At 48.9% G+C, this 14715-nt stretch overlaps 1 protein-coding gene across 1 annotated transcript; it reads left to right on the top strand.

The window, feature by feature from the left end:
• The first annotated feature begins 5100 nt into the window (after window positions 1-5100).
• On the top strand, window positions 5101-13980 carry LOC105300144 (cytochrome P450 2F3). Its single transcript, XM_011372194.2, has 10 exons — window positions 5101-5147; window positions 6209-6400; window positions 6496-6658; window positions 9051-9200; window positions 9869-10029; window positions 10348-10524; window positions 10930-11071; window positions 11902-12089; window positions 12702-12843; window positions 13799-13980. The coding sequence occupies exons 2-10, from the start codon at window positions 6209-6211 to the stop codon at window positions 13978-13980; spliced, it is 1497 nt and encodes a 498-aa protein (XP_011370496.2). The 5' UTR covers window positions 5101-5147.
• The last annotated feature ends 735 nt before the right edge of the window (window positions 13981-14715 follow it).

Consider the following 14715-nt stretch of genomic DNA (forward strand, 5'->3'; position numbering starts at 1 on the left):
AATGTGGGAACAGCAAGTGCAAAGATGGGACAAGCTTGAAACAATTGAGAACGAGCAAGAAGTTCATGTGGAGGAAGCAGAGCAAGAAAGGAGAGAAACGGCAGAGGCAGGACGTAAAAATTGAGAGGACCAGATCATGGAAGACTTGTGTGTTTCATTTGCTGGGGTGGAATATCTGGAGTTCTGTTTTGGATCTATTAGGTTTGATTACAGTCTAGAACTCAGGAGAGAGCTTGGGGCAGAGATGTAAATTTGGGATTCACCAGCATATAGGTGGTATTTGAAGTCATAGGACTGAAAATAGATCAACTAGGGAACAAAGACTAGAGAGAAGAGAATAGATACAGGACCGAGCACCAACACTTAGAGGTCAGGGAAGTGAGGGGGACACAGGTAAGGAGAAGTCACTGAGGTAGGAGAAGTGGGAGACGAGCTATCCTGAAATCGAAGGAAGGTGTGTGAATCAAGTAGGAGGGAACTGTGTTTATCAAAAGGGGATATGAATGATTTCACAATGAAAAATTCTGGCAGATCCCACCTTAACCACATGTTCAAAGTTAACATCACTAATTATTGATCACGCTGACTTCTGGTGCCTCCTGATATGATGCGCTGAGAAGAACACAACAACATTTCTGTGATTTTACTGCCAAAAACTCAAAATCTAAATTTAATCATGAGAAAAATAGATAGACCCAAATTGAGAGACAGCGTACAAAATGAATGGCTTGTATTCATCAAATATGTCAATGGCTTGAAAGACAAAGATTGAGGATCAGTCCAAGATTAAAGGAGACTAAAGAGAAATGATAATTAATTCTTTGAGTGATCTTGAACTGAATCCTAAACCAGAAAAAAAATTGCTATAATGAACTTTTTTGGCACAACTGGCAAAAAAATTTTTAATTACCTGAGGATTAAATAATGATATTGTATCAATATCAAGGTATCAGATTTTTGTAATAGTACTGTCACTATGTTAAAAAAAAAAAGTGTCCTGTTCTTAGGAAATACACACCGAATAATTTAGAGGTAAAGGGATATCAGGTCTACAACTTACTCTCAAATAGTTCATAGAGAATAGATGAAAGAGAGAATTTGATAAATGAAATGTGACAAAATGTTAACACTCGGTGAATCAGAGGGAAGTGTACCTAAAAATTCCTTGTCTTAGTCTTGAAACTTTTCATTAAGTTTGAAATTATATCAAAATTAAAAGTTCACAGAAGATTTCTAAGTAACTTAACTGTATCACATAATAAAACTCAAGAATATTTATAGACACACGAAAAATATCTAGCACCTGATGAAGTAAAATCACAATGTCTGTCACCCAATCAAAAATTACCAGGCATGTGTGTGTGGGAGACCTGTCATGAAATATCAGCCATGTGCCAAAAACACTTCTGACATCATTCGTCTTCTTTTTAAACCAATTTTGAGCCAGGTGAGGAATTATGGACTGGTATGCAAGGTATTATTTCCATTTTACCCATGAAGAAACTGAGGTACAAAGACATTTAGTAACACACTCAAGGTCACAGTTTTTAAGTGATTGAATCAGGATTTGAACCCAGATCTACTCACTGCAAAGCCACACTCCTTCTATATGTCACGCTGAAGGGAAAACGATATAAACAGGTATCAAATAATCTAGCCCCATAAGACTCTAATTTTTTCCAAACAGAATCTTTCAGAAGTATGTTGTACTAGCTGTCATTTTTAAATATTTCCTTTTGTATAAATTGACTTTTTATAGGTTAAAAATACAGTAACGATCAGTTTTTGACACAAAAATTTAATTTTGTAAATAGGATATTCTCGACATTAGTGATTCCACATTAAGAAAGATTGCATATGTTCTATATCTTCATAAGGATTTGATTACAGTGGTGTATGCATTCAAAACTCAACAAATGTTCGTGTAAAATTTGTATATTTCATCATATGTAAATTTTCCTCAAAAACTTATGAACTAGAAAAAAATTAACCTACACATCCACAAAAAAACATGACATAGTAAAGAGAAAGTCAACAGTTGGTGACAGAAATGGGATTGCCCTGTAACCATGGAGGAGCTGACTGACCGAAGGTCAGAGCCAAGACAGCATAACAGGAAAGAAGCCTTCATATGTGGCCCAGACACAGGTAGGCAGGCAAGCATGGTGATGGAGAAGGAGCTAGTTCTCTTCTGATTGCTACCGTTTTCTCCATGAGATAAGAAATGGGATCATCAACAGAGTGAGGTGGAGGTTTGAGGTGGATAGACAAAGTGTAAAAGGTGGGGGTCTAGGAGAGACCGATTAGAGGTGAGGAGGATTCAGGTGCCTTGGTGTGTTTCAGTTTCTTCCATTAAACCAATGCTTCCCAACTGAGTTGACTTTGCCCCCGAAGGGACACTGAATTATGTCTGGACTCATTTTTGGTTTTCACAACTGGGATGGAGGCAGCTGCTGGAATTTAGTGGGTAGAGACCAAAGATACTGCTAAAAATCCTACCACACACAGGACAGCCCCCGCCACACGCACGCGCGTGCGCACACACACACACACACAGAACTACCCAGCCCAAACATCAATAGTGCAGAAGCTGAGAAGCCCTGTCACACATCCTTCTCTACCCCAAGTTCCTTCTGTAGCAGGGAAGCAAGTCAGACCACAAGAAGAGCTTCAGCTACTTAGAACTCCCCTTCTCATAAATCTTAGGGTCCCCAGTGAGGCAGTCCCATCAGGCTCATCTTGACCCAGTTCTAAGGTCAAGAAAAAGTAAAGTACAGGTTTGAGGTGGACCCAGTACTGCCTCTTCCCCCAGGAGCAGGGGCAGACAACAAAGGAAACCAGAGCTATGTAATCCCTTAATCAAGCCTTCTCTTCTCTTCCAGAACCTACCCTACCAGGCCTTCCTGGAACTAAACAAGAAGAGACTCCACCCCTATTGTATCACTCCACCCCTATTGCCTGGGACCTGGGGTGTCAAATTCCCCAAGACCTCCAAGCACTTCCTCCCTCATGGGAACCGTAAACATGGTTCGAGGTACTTTGCCGCAAGCATTTTTGTCACAAACATTTTTGCCGCATAACTAATTGTCTACGAGGCAATCTTGCCAGAAAAAGATAAAAATCACAACAAAGAAAAAGGGACCTTAATAAGGACATAATGAAACATAGGAAATCAATAACAAAATTAATAAGGATTTATTGCAAAATACAAACTATTTGAATACATTTAAAATGCCTGTAGATTCACGGCTACTTTTAAGACCAGCAACACCACACCTGCTCGTCACTGTACAGACCACTATGAGGATTAGCTAAGATTTATATGTAACATAAAAAAGGAGTCACAGCGAGAACTTCGTTAATGGGGAAATAAAACCAGACAGACAGCTAACTTAAATACATTAAATCTGCCAAAGGCAGTTGATTCATCAATGGAGAAATGAAACCAAACCAAACGAAAACTGTCAACCAGTTATTTTATATTTTTTTATGGCAAAACTGCCTTCCGGCCAATTATTTATGTGGCAAAAATGTTTGCAGCAAAAATGCTTGTGGCAAAAATGTTCGTGGCAAAGGGCCTCCCAGACCCATGACTTCAGGGGCTCTCTCCCCAACACTAGCCCCAGCCTCTCGGGTCTTGGCCCAGCTCCAGGTTTTGGCAACCCGCCCTCTGACCTGGCCAGGAGTTTGATAACTAAGGCCAGTTGCTGGGGGCCACCAACAGATATAGCTGGTAGAGGGCTTAGGGGAGCCGTGGGGAGCAATGCGTGGGGGTAGGTTGGAGGGTCATTCAGATCTGACACTTTCTTCTGGGGCTTCCGCCTGCCCCAGCCTTCTCCCAACCCCGCTTCAGTCCCTGACTGACTACAGTCCTGTCCACTGCAATCTGACCCGTAGAGGCATGAGAGAGAGAGGGAAAGAGACAGAGAGACAGAGAAACAGAGAGAGACCCCCTCCCCAGAGAGTCCAGAGGAGACAGTGACTGAGGAAGCCTTCCAGAGAAAGAGAGAAGCAGAGAGAAAGAGAAAGGGCACAGACAATTAGAGACAAAACAGAGTGAGAAACAAAGACCGAGAGACACAGAGGGAGAGACAGACAGACACACAGAGACAAAAAGACAGAGAAAGGAAGAGATTAGAGAAGCAGAAGCAAAGAGAGGCACAGACAGAATTTCAGAGACAAACTGTGAGAGACAGAGAGCGGTGGGAGGAGCTATGGAAGTCGGCCCTGGGGAATGAGAAACTCCTGCTCAGGACAGAAAGGGACTTACTTGCCCGAGGTCATACAGCCATTCCTGGAAATAGAACCAAGAGCCCAGAACACCAAAGAAACCCGGTCCCTTTCCCTGCCCATCATTTTGTCACAGTCTCACAACTCCATTCCCCCAAAGCCAGATCCAAGGCCCTGGATGGCAAAAGTGGAAAGCCTTTGCCCCACTCCAGGACGAAATGTTGCAGAAAAGTTGCAAAACCTCAGACCAGCAAGAAACCAAACAGGAGGATTTGGAGAACTCAGGTTTATTACGCCGCCGGCAGTCCTAGAAGAGCTAGTGCTTAGGGGCAAGATTATTTTTATCAGCAGTCTTAGAAGAGCTAGTGCTTAGGGGCAATATTATTTTTATACTCATGTTGTTACAGTTGGCATGGGCTGATGTACAGACCTCTGAAGATGCTACAGCCAGTTACAGATCATATCTAACGAGCATTAAAGCAATACCTCTTTAGGGGAGGATAGGTACTCTCAGTCAATTTCGAGATCTCTGGTCTTGCAACAAGCATGTTTACAGAAGCAGAAAAGAGTTGAATAGAAATGTTAGCCAATTAAGGGGGAAATGCCTCTTCAAAAGGACACTATTGACCATGATAAAGACCAAGGACGAGTCCGGGAGTTCAAAAGTGGTTCCCGAGAGCAACATTCCTGCTGACCATGAGCCGCGCAGTACATATACACATAAGCCAAGGCAGGAAGATTGGAGGGGATTGGAAATCACCGGAGAACTAGAAAAGGAAGCAAGGGGGTGTGGACGGATGATTTAAGAGCTGTCCTGCTCTTACTGCCCACACACCTAAAGTTGCAGGGCACGCCTCTGGAGTGGCCAGAACCAGCCTGCTCCAGAACACACCTCAGCTGCCCCCGAAGCGCAGCAGGTAAAAGGTCAGGAGGGGCGGCTCTCAAGAGACAGGTCGCTGGACTGGCTGGGATCTCCCCAGTCGTCTCCTCTGGGGGTTCCCTGGGTCTCTGGGTCTGTCTTTCCAGGACTCTCTCTGGAACTCTGTGCATTCATTTAGTCCCAGTCAGGGCTGGGCATTGGGGTCTCTGTACTGGTGCTTCACTGAGCAGGCCTTGTTCTCCGGAATGTGACCCCTTATTTCAGACGCTTGGTTCTTTTCCGTCTGTTTCTGCTACTGCCCTCCTCCTTGATCTCTCTCTCTCTCTCTCTCTCTCTCTCTGCATGTCTCTGTCTGTGTATCACTCTATTCTGTCACTCCGTTAACCTAAAAATAAAAGCTCAAAGTGACAGACAGCAAGCATTTATTTGAGATCAATAAGAATAGCTATTCAGGAAGCACTGATTCAGGCAGAAACCCAAATAGTGTTCCAACTACAAGACAAAAGTAAGGGATATTTGCGAGAAGGAAAGGGGAACCACTACATCAGTGGAAGGAAGGCACTTCTAGCAGTGCAGATAATATAACATAGTGATGCTTATTCTAAAGAATGTTTTTAATTTTCAGTCCATTAGTCATCAGTCTATAGTCATAATATCTGCTTTATTGTTATCTTTGCAAACAATTCTTTGGCATCTATACACATTTAAATATCTGTTTTTCTCCATCCTTCATTATCTCCATGTGTATCTCTGTTTCTCTTAGTGTCTCTCTCTCTCTCTCTCTCTCTTTCTCACTTTCTACCCCTCTCCAGCTGTCTCTATCCCTATTTCTGTCTTTCTTACCGTCTCTCTGTATTTTGACGACCTCTGCCTGTTTTCCGACTGTCTCTGTCCCCTTCTCTCTCTCCCTTCCCTCCCTTGCCCCTTCCTTCCCTCCCACCCTCCCTTGGCCTTTCCCCATCTCTGCCTCTCTGTACCTCCTTTCTTCTCTCTATGTGCCCCCATTTCCAGGGCATAAGGAAGTCAAGTTCCAAAAGGAGATTAAAAGCAGAGATCCCACTCCTTCCCCAGCCCTACCCTCTCCTGTTTTGTCCCCAGATGCCTGCAACTGCCTTCACCATGGACAGTATAAGCACAACCATCTTGCTCCTGCTCCTGATTCTCACCTGTCTCTTCCTGACTCTCAGCTCAAGGGGCAAGAGTCGGCTTCCCCCTGGCCCCACGCCCCTCCCATTCCTGGGAAACCTGCTGCAGTTTCATTCCAAAGACATGATGACCTCTCTCACCAAGGTGCAAGAGCCTAGGTTTGGGGGAGGGCGGAGGACTAGAGGGAGGGGTCCCAGGGCCCCAGACCCCGCTGTGACCTCTGTCTTCCTACCTCCCAGCTGAGCAAGAAATATGGCCCAGTGTACACAGTGTACCTGGGGACCAGGCCGGTGGTGGTCCTCAGCGGGTACCAAGCCGTGAAAGAGGCCCTCGTGAACCACGGGGAGGAATTCAGTGGCCGCGGCCACTACCCCAGCTTTTTCAACTTCACTAAAGGCAATGGTAAGCCTGCTCCCCATCTCCTCCACCCCTCACCCACTCCACACTGAGGGAGGGGATAAGGTAGAAGAGTATCTTCTCAATTTTGGCGACATTCAGGGCCTCTGATCTCATCAACGACACCAGATAGGGTGAAGCCAGGCAGTGCGAGGCTAGGGTGATGTTTGCCCTGCTTTCCTCGCCTCCAGATCCCACCACCTTCTTGAATGGTGCTTCCAGCCCAATCCCCATCTCCATCCAACTCCAACCCCATTCTCATCCCAATCCCTATCTCTATCCCAGCCAAACCATCGAATCTCCATGTGAGTCCGTGACCAAATTATCTGGTACCAGCCCACAACATCCACCTCGACCCAATCCACACCCATCCTCCTTCCATGTGCTCCATTTCAACCTCAGCTCCATCTCCACCTGCAATACTGACTGTATCTCGCCCAACCTCCATTCCCATTATGAACTCTCTCCCAATCACCGTGCTAAAATATATGATCAACCCCACCCTAGCCCTTTAGTCAAACTGAACTCCACTGTCATTTTCCCCCCCAGCTCCAGCCCCATCTTCAATGTCTCGATCACCTACTGAAGTCTTCAGTACCCATTTCCCATTTTCAACCTGAATCCCGCTACCAACACAAAACAACCCCACCATATATCTATCCATTCCCAAAGCTCAATCTCAACCCCAGTCTACCATTTCTTCTCATTCTACCCATGGGTAGAATCAACCCCATCATCAACCTCAAACCAATTTATCATCAATCACCAGTCCTCCCTCATGCCCCATGGCCATCCCCATCCCAAGCCAAACTCAACTCCATTCCCAGTCATTCAACAACTTATATCATTAACTACAACCTTATCCTATCTCAATATCCTGTCCTCCTTAGGCTTGGAGATCACCTAGTCTTATAGTTTTCTATTCTTTTAACATAAATCTCAGTCAAAGGAAGTTATATGGCAAGGCCCAATAAATGATAAGAAAGCAATAAAGAGAGAGAAGGAAGGAAGGAAGGAAGGAAGGAAGGAAGGATGCTGCTCTGATTGAAAAGGGAGTCCCAGAGACCAGCATCCTGGATTATTCTTCTCCCCTTAAAGAATCCCCAGGCTCCCCTGGCCCCTTCACTAGATGAGTCTCAGGTGCCCCAAGATTTGGAATTGAAGAGCTCTGGTTTAAAAAAAAAAAACAAAAACCCACCTATTGTGTACTGAGTATACTTTCCTCTTTCATGTCCCCTTCCCTGGGCTTGATCTTATGACCTCCCCTGTCCAGGTACACCAGATGCAAGGAGATAGAGACAGGGCAGGTGAGAAAGTCACCTTGCTACTTTTGCACAGAAAACATCTAGATACATACATCCCCTGTTACTAAAAATAGCTACCACTTAATTATTCAATATGGAGCACAGAGGTTAACAGAAGGGTTCTGACACTTACTAGCTATGCACCTATGGGCAAGTGTCCTCCCCTCTCTGACCCTCAGTCTGCTAACATGAAAAGGTTGTTATGAGAGGTCAGTGAGATAATGCATACAACACAAGGAAATACACTCTAGCTTTTTCTTCCTTAGCATCTAGTTCTCTGCTAGTTTCAGAGGAATCAGAGATCAACACATCCAAGACCTTATCTTACTGTAGCTGCAAGTCCAGTGAGAGACATAGCCCATCACCAGACTGAGGCAGCCCAGGGTCATAGTCAGGGCTGGGTCAGCCCAGAGAGCTGTGGGAACCCAGAGGAAACACCAGACCCAGCAAGGGAGGGAGGTCCAGGGAAGGCTTCCTGGAGGAAGGGATCTCTAACCTGAGATCTAAAAGATAAAGATGGCCTGCCAGGAGCAGACAAGGGGTGAAGAGTGTTGTGGAAAGAAGGACCAGCCTGTGCAAAGACCCTGGGTCCAGGGAGAAAAGAGACAGGGTCTGTCTTGTTCCTGGATACATTCCCAATGTCTCGTTCATTTTTCTTGCTTCTCTCCCTTTTCGTACATTCGTTAATTAATAAGCAATCACTAGCTTGTGATAAGCGCTGCACTGGACAATGCTAGTGACACAGAGGTAAGAAGGACAGTCCCCTACCCTGCCTTCACACTTGAGTGAAGGAGATAGCCCCATCGCCAGACAGTGATAGCCCAGAATGGTCAGGACTGTGATGCGGGAAACAGAGGCAGAGTAATCAGGACTCTAGTGACAGAAGCCAGGGTCCTATGGAAGCTCATAGAAGGCACCTGACCTGACCCAGCCTGGAGTGTCAGGGAGGGCTTACCGGGAGTTGGGGGTGGGGGCGGGCAGGGGACGGGCAAACTCATAGCCTCTCTTCTGGTATACAACGGGAAAGGGGACTGAGATGGCAGTGGTCTCAGAGACAAGTCGTAGGTTGAGCTGGCCCCTACTCTTCTCGCCAGGCATCGCCTTTTCAAACGGGGAGCGATGGAAAGTCCTCAAGAAGTTCTCTCTCCAGATTCTGCAGAACTTAGGGATGAGGAAAAGGAGCAATGAAGAGCTCATCCTGGAGGAAGTCAGCTTCTTGCTGGAAGAACTGCGGAAAACTGAAGGTTAGAGTTCCCGAATGCAGCTCATACCCTCAAGTTGCAACTATCCTTTATAATGGCCCAGATTGCCAGATACCATCGCAGGGGTGTGAGCCGGAGGCTCCACACTTAGCGCATAATGAGAGTAGTGCCCCCTGGTGGTCAGCTTGTGGTGCTATGTTTCCTTCGGATTCAGTGGCAGGAAATGTTATGTGGTGGCCGCTCTGTTGCGCTGTGTGGTACTCTGAGCACAGCTTGTGTAACTGCAGTGGGTGATCATGATGCTGATGCTCTTGAGGTTCAAGACCTCAAGACTTCGCACGTGTGGGGCCCTGTGCGAAGCACATTTTCACACATAAGTCCCTTAAGTCGGAACAATCCATTTTGCAGATGAGTCACAGGCTTAAAGAAAGCTAGTAAGTAGAGGAGTCAAGATTTAAACCTGCGTCTTACTGACACCAAAGTCGACACTCAACACACTCATGCCCATTTGTAAAGTGCTTACTGGATACCAGGCACTGTGATAAACTCTTCACATCTGTCAATAAGTTTCACCCTCCCAACAAGCCTAGGAATTGTTACAGGTGACCAAGCTGAGTCCCAGAAAGTTTAAGTCATGTGCCCAGGAAGTGGCTGAGCTGGGATACAAACCCAGATCAAAGCCATAACCCTTTTCCGCGTCTCACCCTCAGGCGAGCCCTTAAACCCCACGTCGGTGTTAAGCCACTCAGTGTCCAACATTATCTGCTCGGTGGTCTTCGGCAGACGCTTCGACTATAACGACGAACGTCTGCTCACCATTATCCACTTCATGAATGACAGCTTAGAAATCCTGAGCAGCCGCTGGAGCGAGGTCAGGAGACCTAGTTATTTGGGTGACGGAGGCGGGGGCGGGGGATCCTCAAATATAAAACAGCGGGCGGGGTCGGGACTGCAATGGCCCATTTGGCCCCGCCTCTTCCCACCTGACCCCACCCCCGAGTTACAGAGCCCCGCCTATCCACATCTATGCCCCCTCTCCAGGGTCTCCACATACGCACACAGTCCCCGTCCCTGCTCGGCCTCTTCAGAACCTAAGTGCCCCTCAAGACCCCGCCCCTGCCCACCTGATCCTCAGTCGCACACACCCTGCCAGCTCCTCCAAACCCCTCCGACTCTGCCCCTTCCTCAGTGGTACAACCTCTTTCCGAGCCTCCTGCACTGGTTGCCCGGGCCGCACCAACGCCTTTTCCGGAACTTCGGGCGCTTGAAAGACCTCATCTCCCGCAGCGTCCGCGACCATCAGGCCTCCCTCGACCCCAGCTCTCCCCAGGATTTCATTGATTACTTCCTCATCAAAATAGCACAGGTAGGCCCTGCCTGGAAGTCCCACCTCTGGTCTGACCTGCTGCCCCCGCCTCACACCAACAAAGACCCCGGGTTGAGCGGGTTTGAATATAATCTCCCCACATCTGGGAAGTGAAGCTGAAACACTTGGTCTGCCGCTCTGGAGCCCGGAGCCATTCGAGGCCACTACCAATTACCAGCTCATGAGGAAGTCATTGAGGATCTGCTTGTTGTGAGCCCCGCCCTCCCGCGCTCCCCAGCTCCTCCGAGGAAAAAGAAGTTAAACAGAGGAGGCCATGAGCTGGCGCCCAGCGGCAACTGCGCAGATCTGGGGAGAACGGGGCGCACAGACTCCGAGGCTGCGGTCACTGTCGCGGCAGGACCTCCAAGTCTTGACTTATATCCTGACATCCCTTTACCCCCGTAGGAGAAGCAGGACCCGCAGAGCCACTTCCATATGGATACCCTGCTGATGACCACACACAACCTGCTCTTTGGCGGCACCCAGACCGTAATCACCACTCTGACCTACGCCTTCCTCCTGCTAACGAAGTACCCGAAAGTGCAAGGTGCGCGCGCTGCCTCCCGCGGCGGGGAGACCCGCCCACGACTAAGCCCCGCCCACACGCAGTGAGCACCGGCCCCTCCCAGCATGCTCGTTAGTCCGAGCCTCGGGTTTACGCCTGGATCCCACTTTCCACACTGAGGTCGACCCCACCCACGTGGTCCCTGCGGTCCACAGAGCCTGCTGGGGCGGGGATTCCTGCCCGCATGGTCTTGTTTTGCGGCCCACCTCTGACCCTGCCCACGCAGCAAGCGTCCTGCCTCCGAGCTGGGTTCTCACTGTCCGCCCAGAGCCCGGGCCGCGAGCCTCAGCCACAGTGCCTGACCAGGAACTCATCACGCCCCACCCCACCCCCACCCCCACCCCCGCAACAGTCTGACCCACCCACACAGCACCGGTACCCCTTTTCCCCAAATTCCACATCTGGGTGTATCCCGGGACCCTGGCCACCAGGACAGTCCGACGGGGTACACGCCGCCTGCCCCGCCCCCAATATTTCAGCCCTCCCTCACAGCACACCCACTCGATCTACCCTCCAGGGGGCCTAATCCTCGAAACTCCGCCTGCAATCTCATCAGAGACTTTGACTCCAAGCAGGCCCGAAGCCCCGACCACACAACCTGGCCCCTAAGAGCCATGGGGCAAACCAAACTTTTGCCCTTACCGACGTTTCTGAACTCAAGCCCTCTCCCCCGAGGGCTTTACATGCACCCCTGCAGCAGCACCCCGGCTGGGAAGTGCTGACTGGACCCTTTCCAGACACGCACACACACCTCTTCCCAGCCCAGTCGAGCCCATGGACAGCTTCGACTATGCTCCCCCCTCCATCGCCAGTCCGAGTACAGGAGGAAATCGACCACGTGGTGGGACGACAGCGGCTGCCGACACCGGGGGACCGAGTGGCCATGCCTTACACAGATGCCGTGATCCACGAGGTGCAGCGCTTCGCAGATGTCATCCCCTTGAACTTGCCTCACCGCGTCATTCAGGACACGACCTTTCGCGGCTTCCTGCTACCCAAAGTGCGCTGGGCTCCTGACAAATGACATGTGACACCATAAAAAGAGGCATCCCAGGCTCATGCAACTGGCATCCAAGGCTTTAGCAAGGATCCCAGGCCCTAGCAATCCACACCCCAGAACTTAGCAACTGGCATCTGAGCAAGCCCTAGCAGCAGACATCTGAGGCTCTTAAATCCAGAACCTCAGCCTCTGCCCAGGACTCCATCCAGAACCATAGTGGACTGGACCCTGTCCTGAACCCCGGACCCCATCTCCATAACAGGTCTCCTCCCTAGGATCCCTCTCCAGAATCCCCAGGGTCTGAGACTACATCCTGGAGATCCTCTGTGCCTAAACACTGTTCTCAGAGACCCTGCTCCCTCCCCAGAAACCCCAAATCCATTCCCACAATGGCAGGTATTTCATGCCCCTGCCATAGGCCCTAAACACAGCTTCCAGCATCCATCACTGGGAATCTCAGACACCCAAACAATTCCTGGACCCCTGGTGGAGTCCTATGCTTCACACACCCCTATCAAATCCCCAAGAACCCCCCACCCTGTAGAGCAGAAACCCTGGGTGGGGAACCTCCCAACCCTTCTGTACCACCGATTCTCTCTCCCACCCACACAGGGCACAGATATCATCACCCTCCTTAATACGGTCCACTACGACCCCACTCAGTTCCTGAAGCCCCAGGAATTCAACCCTGAGCACTTTCTGGATGCCAGTCAGTCCTTCAAGAAGAGCCCAGCCTTCATGCCCTTCTCAGCTGGTGAGAGTGGTGGGGACAAGAGTCAGTCTTTCAGGCCTGTTACTCTCACCTACATTGCCCTCATTCTACTCTCCAAACCCTCTCACTTCTTCATCCCGCCCATCCTGAGCTTTGGATGTGCAGAGACTTCCATTCTCCCTTCCAACTCTGCTCCTACAGGCAGATAATGACTGAAATCCTTGTGGATGGAGGTCGGGAGGCAGGAGAATAATTTAATTTGAAGTGGTCACTGCAATCTTTCCACTGGGTGGCGCAAGTGAGGTGGTTCTAGTTTTTCTTGGCTTTGATCTACGCTGCTGGGGAAAAAATCTTTCTTGTATAACTCAATATTGGAAAGGGAAAAAGGAGGGGGGATAATAATAGGTAACTTAGCATATTGCCTACTGTGTGCCGAGCGCTGCCTCTGAGAACTGTAAGAGTGGTGACTAAGAGCTGGGCTTTGCAGCCAGACTCCAGCTCCTTCCCCAAGCTATAGCTTTGGATATGTTACGTCTGTGCCTCAATTTCCACATCTATAAAATGGAGATAATAATAAAGCCTACCTCTTGGAGTCGTTATGAGGATTAAATTAATTAATAGCCGTATAGTGCTTAGAGTAGTGCGTGGCACACAGTAATGCCTACAAAAGCGTAATATTCTCACTGCTTATCTGCATTTACCATTCGCACAACCTAATGAGGCATTATTGTCATTTGCATTTTAGATGCCCAGAAACTATGGCTTGCCTAAGATCACAAAAATAGTAATGGCAGATCCGGGATTCAAACTCATGAAGTTGCATGTGTGTCAGACAGGTCATTCTGGTCCAAGAGTTACTTAAAGCATCTTTCCCAGGCTTTTAGATGGGTGGATCTGTGACGTCCCCAGCTGTCGTATGTTTTCCTCTGGGGCTTTGAGACTGGACCCCCTCATCCCATCTTATCTCTTCGTTCCTCCCCACCCTCGCACCCCGCAGGTCCACGACTGTGCCTGGGTGAGTCGCTGGCGCGCATGGAGCTCTTCCTCTACCTCTCCGCCATCCTGCAGAACTTCTCACTGCAGCCGCTGGGGGCGCCCGAGGACATCGACTTGACCCCGCGCACCTCCGGTCTCGGCAATTTGCCACAGCCCTACGAGCTGTGCATGCGCGCGCGCTGACGCCCAGTCCCTTATCCTGTGGGCGATGACGCCTGCCCCTGCGGGTTGCTCCATACCTGTTGTCGGCCCACTGTGCCCCTATTCCTCTCACCTTCTGCCTGCCACATCCCTCATCGCTCCTATCCTTACCAGGTCCGCGTCCCCAGAGGCAGAGAAAGACGTGGGTAAGGGGAGGTGCATGCCTCGTTTTACTCGCGGCATGGGGTTTTATTCGTTCTATTAGGGACCCTTTGGGGGACTTTTTGTATCATTTCCTAGTAAATTACAATAGATTAAAACCTGCTTTGGCCGAATTCAAGGGAGGAGGACAATTCCTAGGATGGGGAGAAGGGAGGTCTTGTTGCAGAGAGAGGAGACACCTAATTGTGACTAGTTCCACACTCACCCTCGGGGGGGCTAAGAATTGGGAGAAATTGTTTCTTGGAGATAGGCTGGAATATAAAGGCCGCGAGGGCCTGAAGACAGGCAAATAAACCAGGGCAGAGAGATTCCAAACAGCTCTGCAAGAGATGAAGGACTCTGTAAAAAGAGGAACATGTGTAAGCAGGGAGAAGGTGAGAAATGCGAAGATATAAATAGACACAGAGACTGAGAAATAACAATTATTAACACATGGTGCTTCCTAGTCACACACTGTTCTAAATCTCTCACTGAAATCTCCCAATGAGGCAAAACAATATCACTATTCATTTTTGCAGATGAGCAAACTGAGGCTCACAGAGGTGAAGTGACTTG

The sequence above is a fragment of the Pteropus vampyrus genome, unplaced genomic scaffold (assembly GCF_000151845.1).
Source record: "Pteropus vampyrus isolate Shadow unplaced genomic scaffold, Pvam_2.0 Scaffold203, whole genome shotgun sequence".
NCBI lineage: Eukaryota > Metazoa > Chordata > Mammalia > Chiroptera > Pteropodidae > Pteropus > Pteropus vampyrus.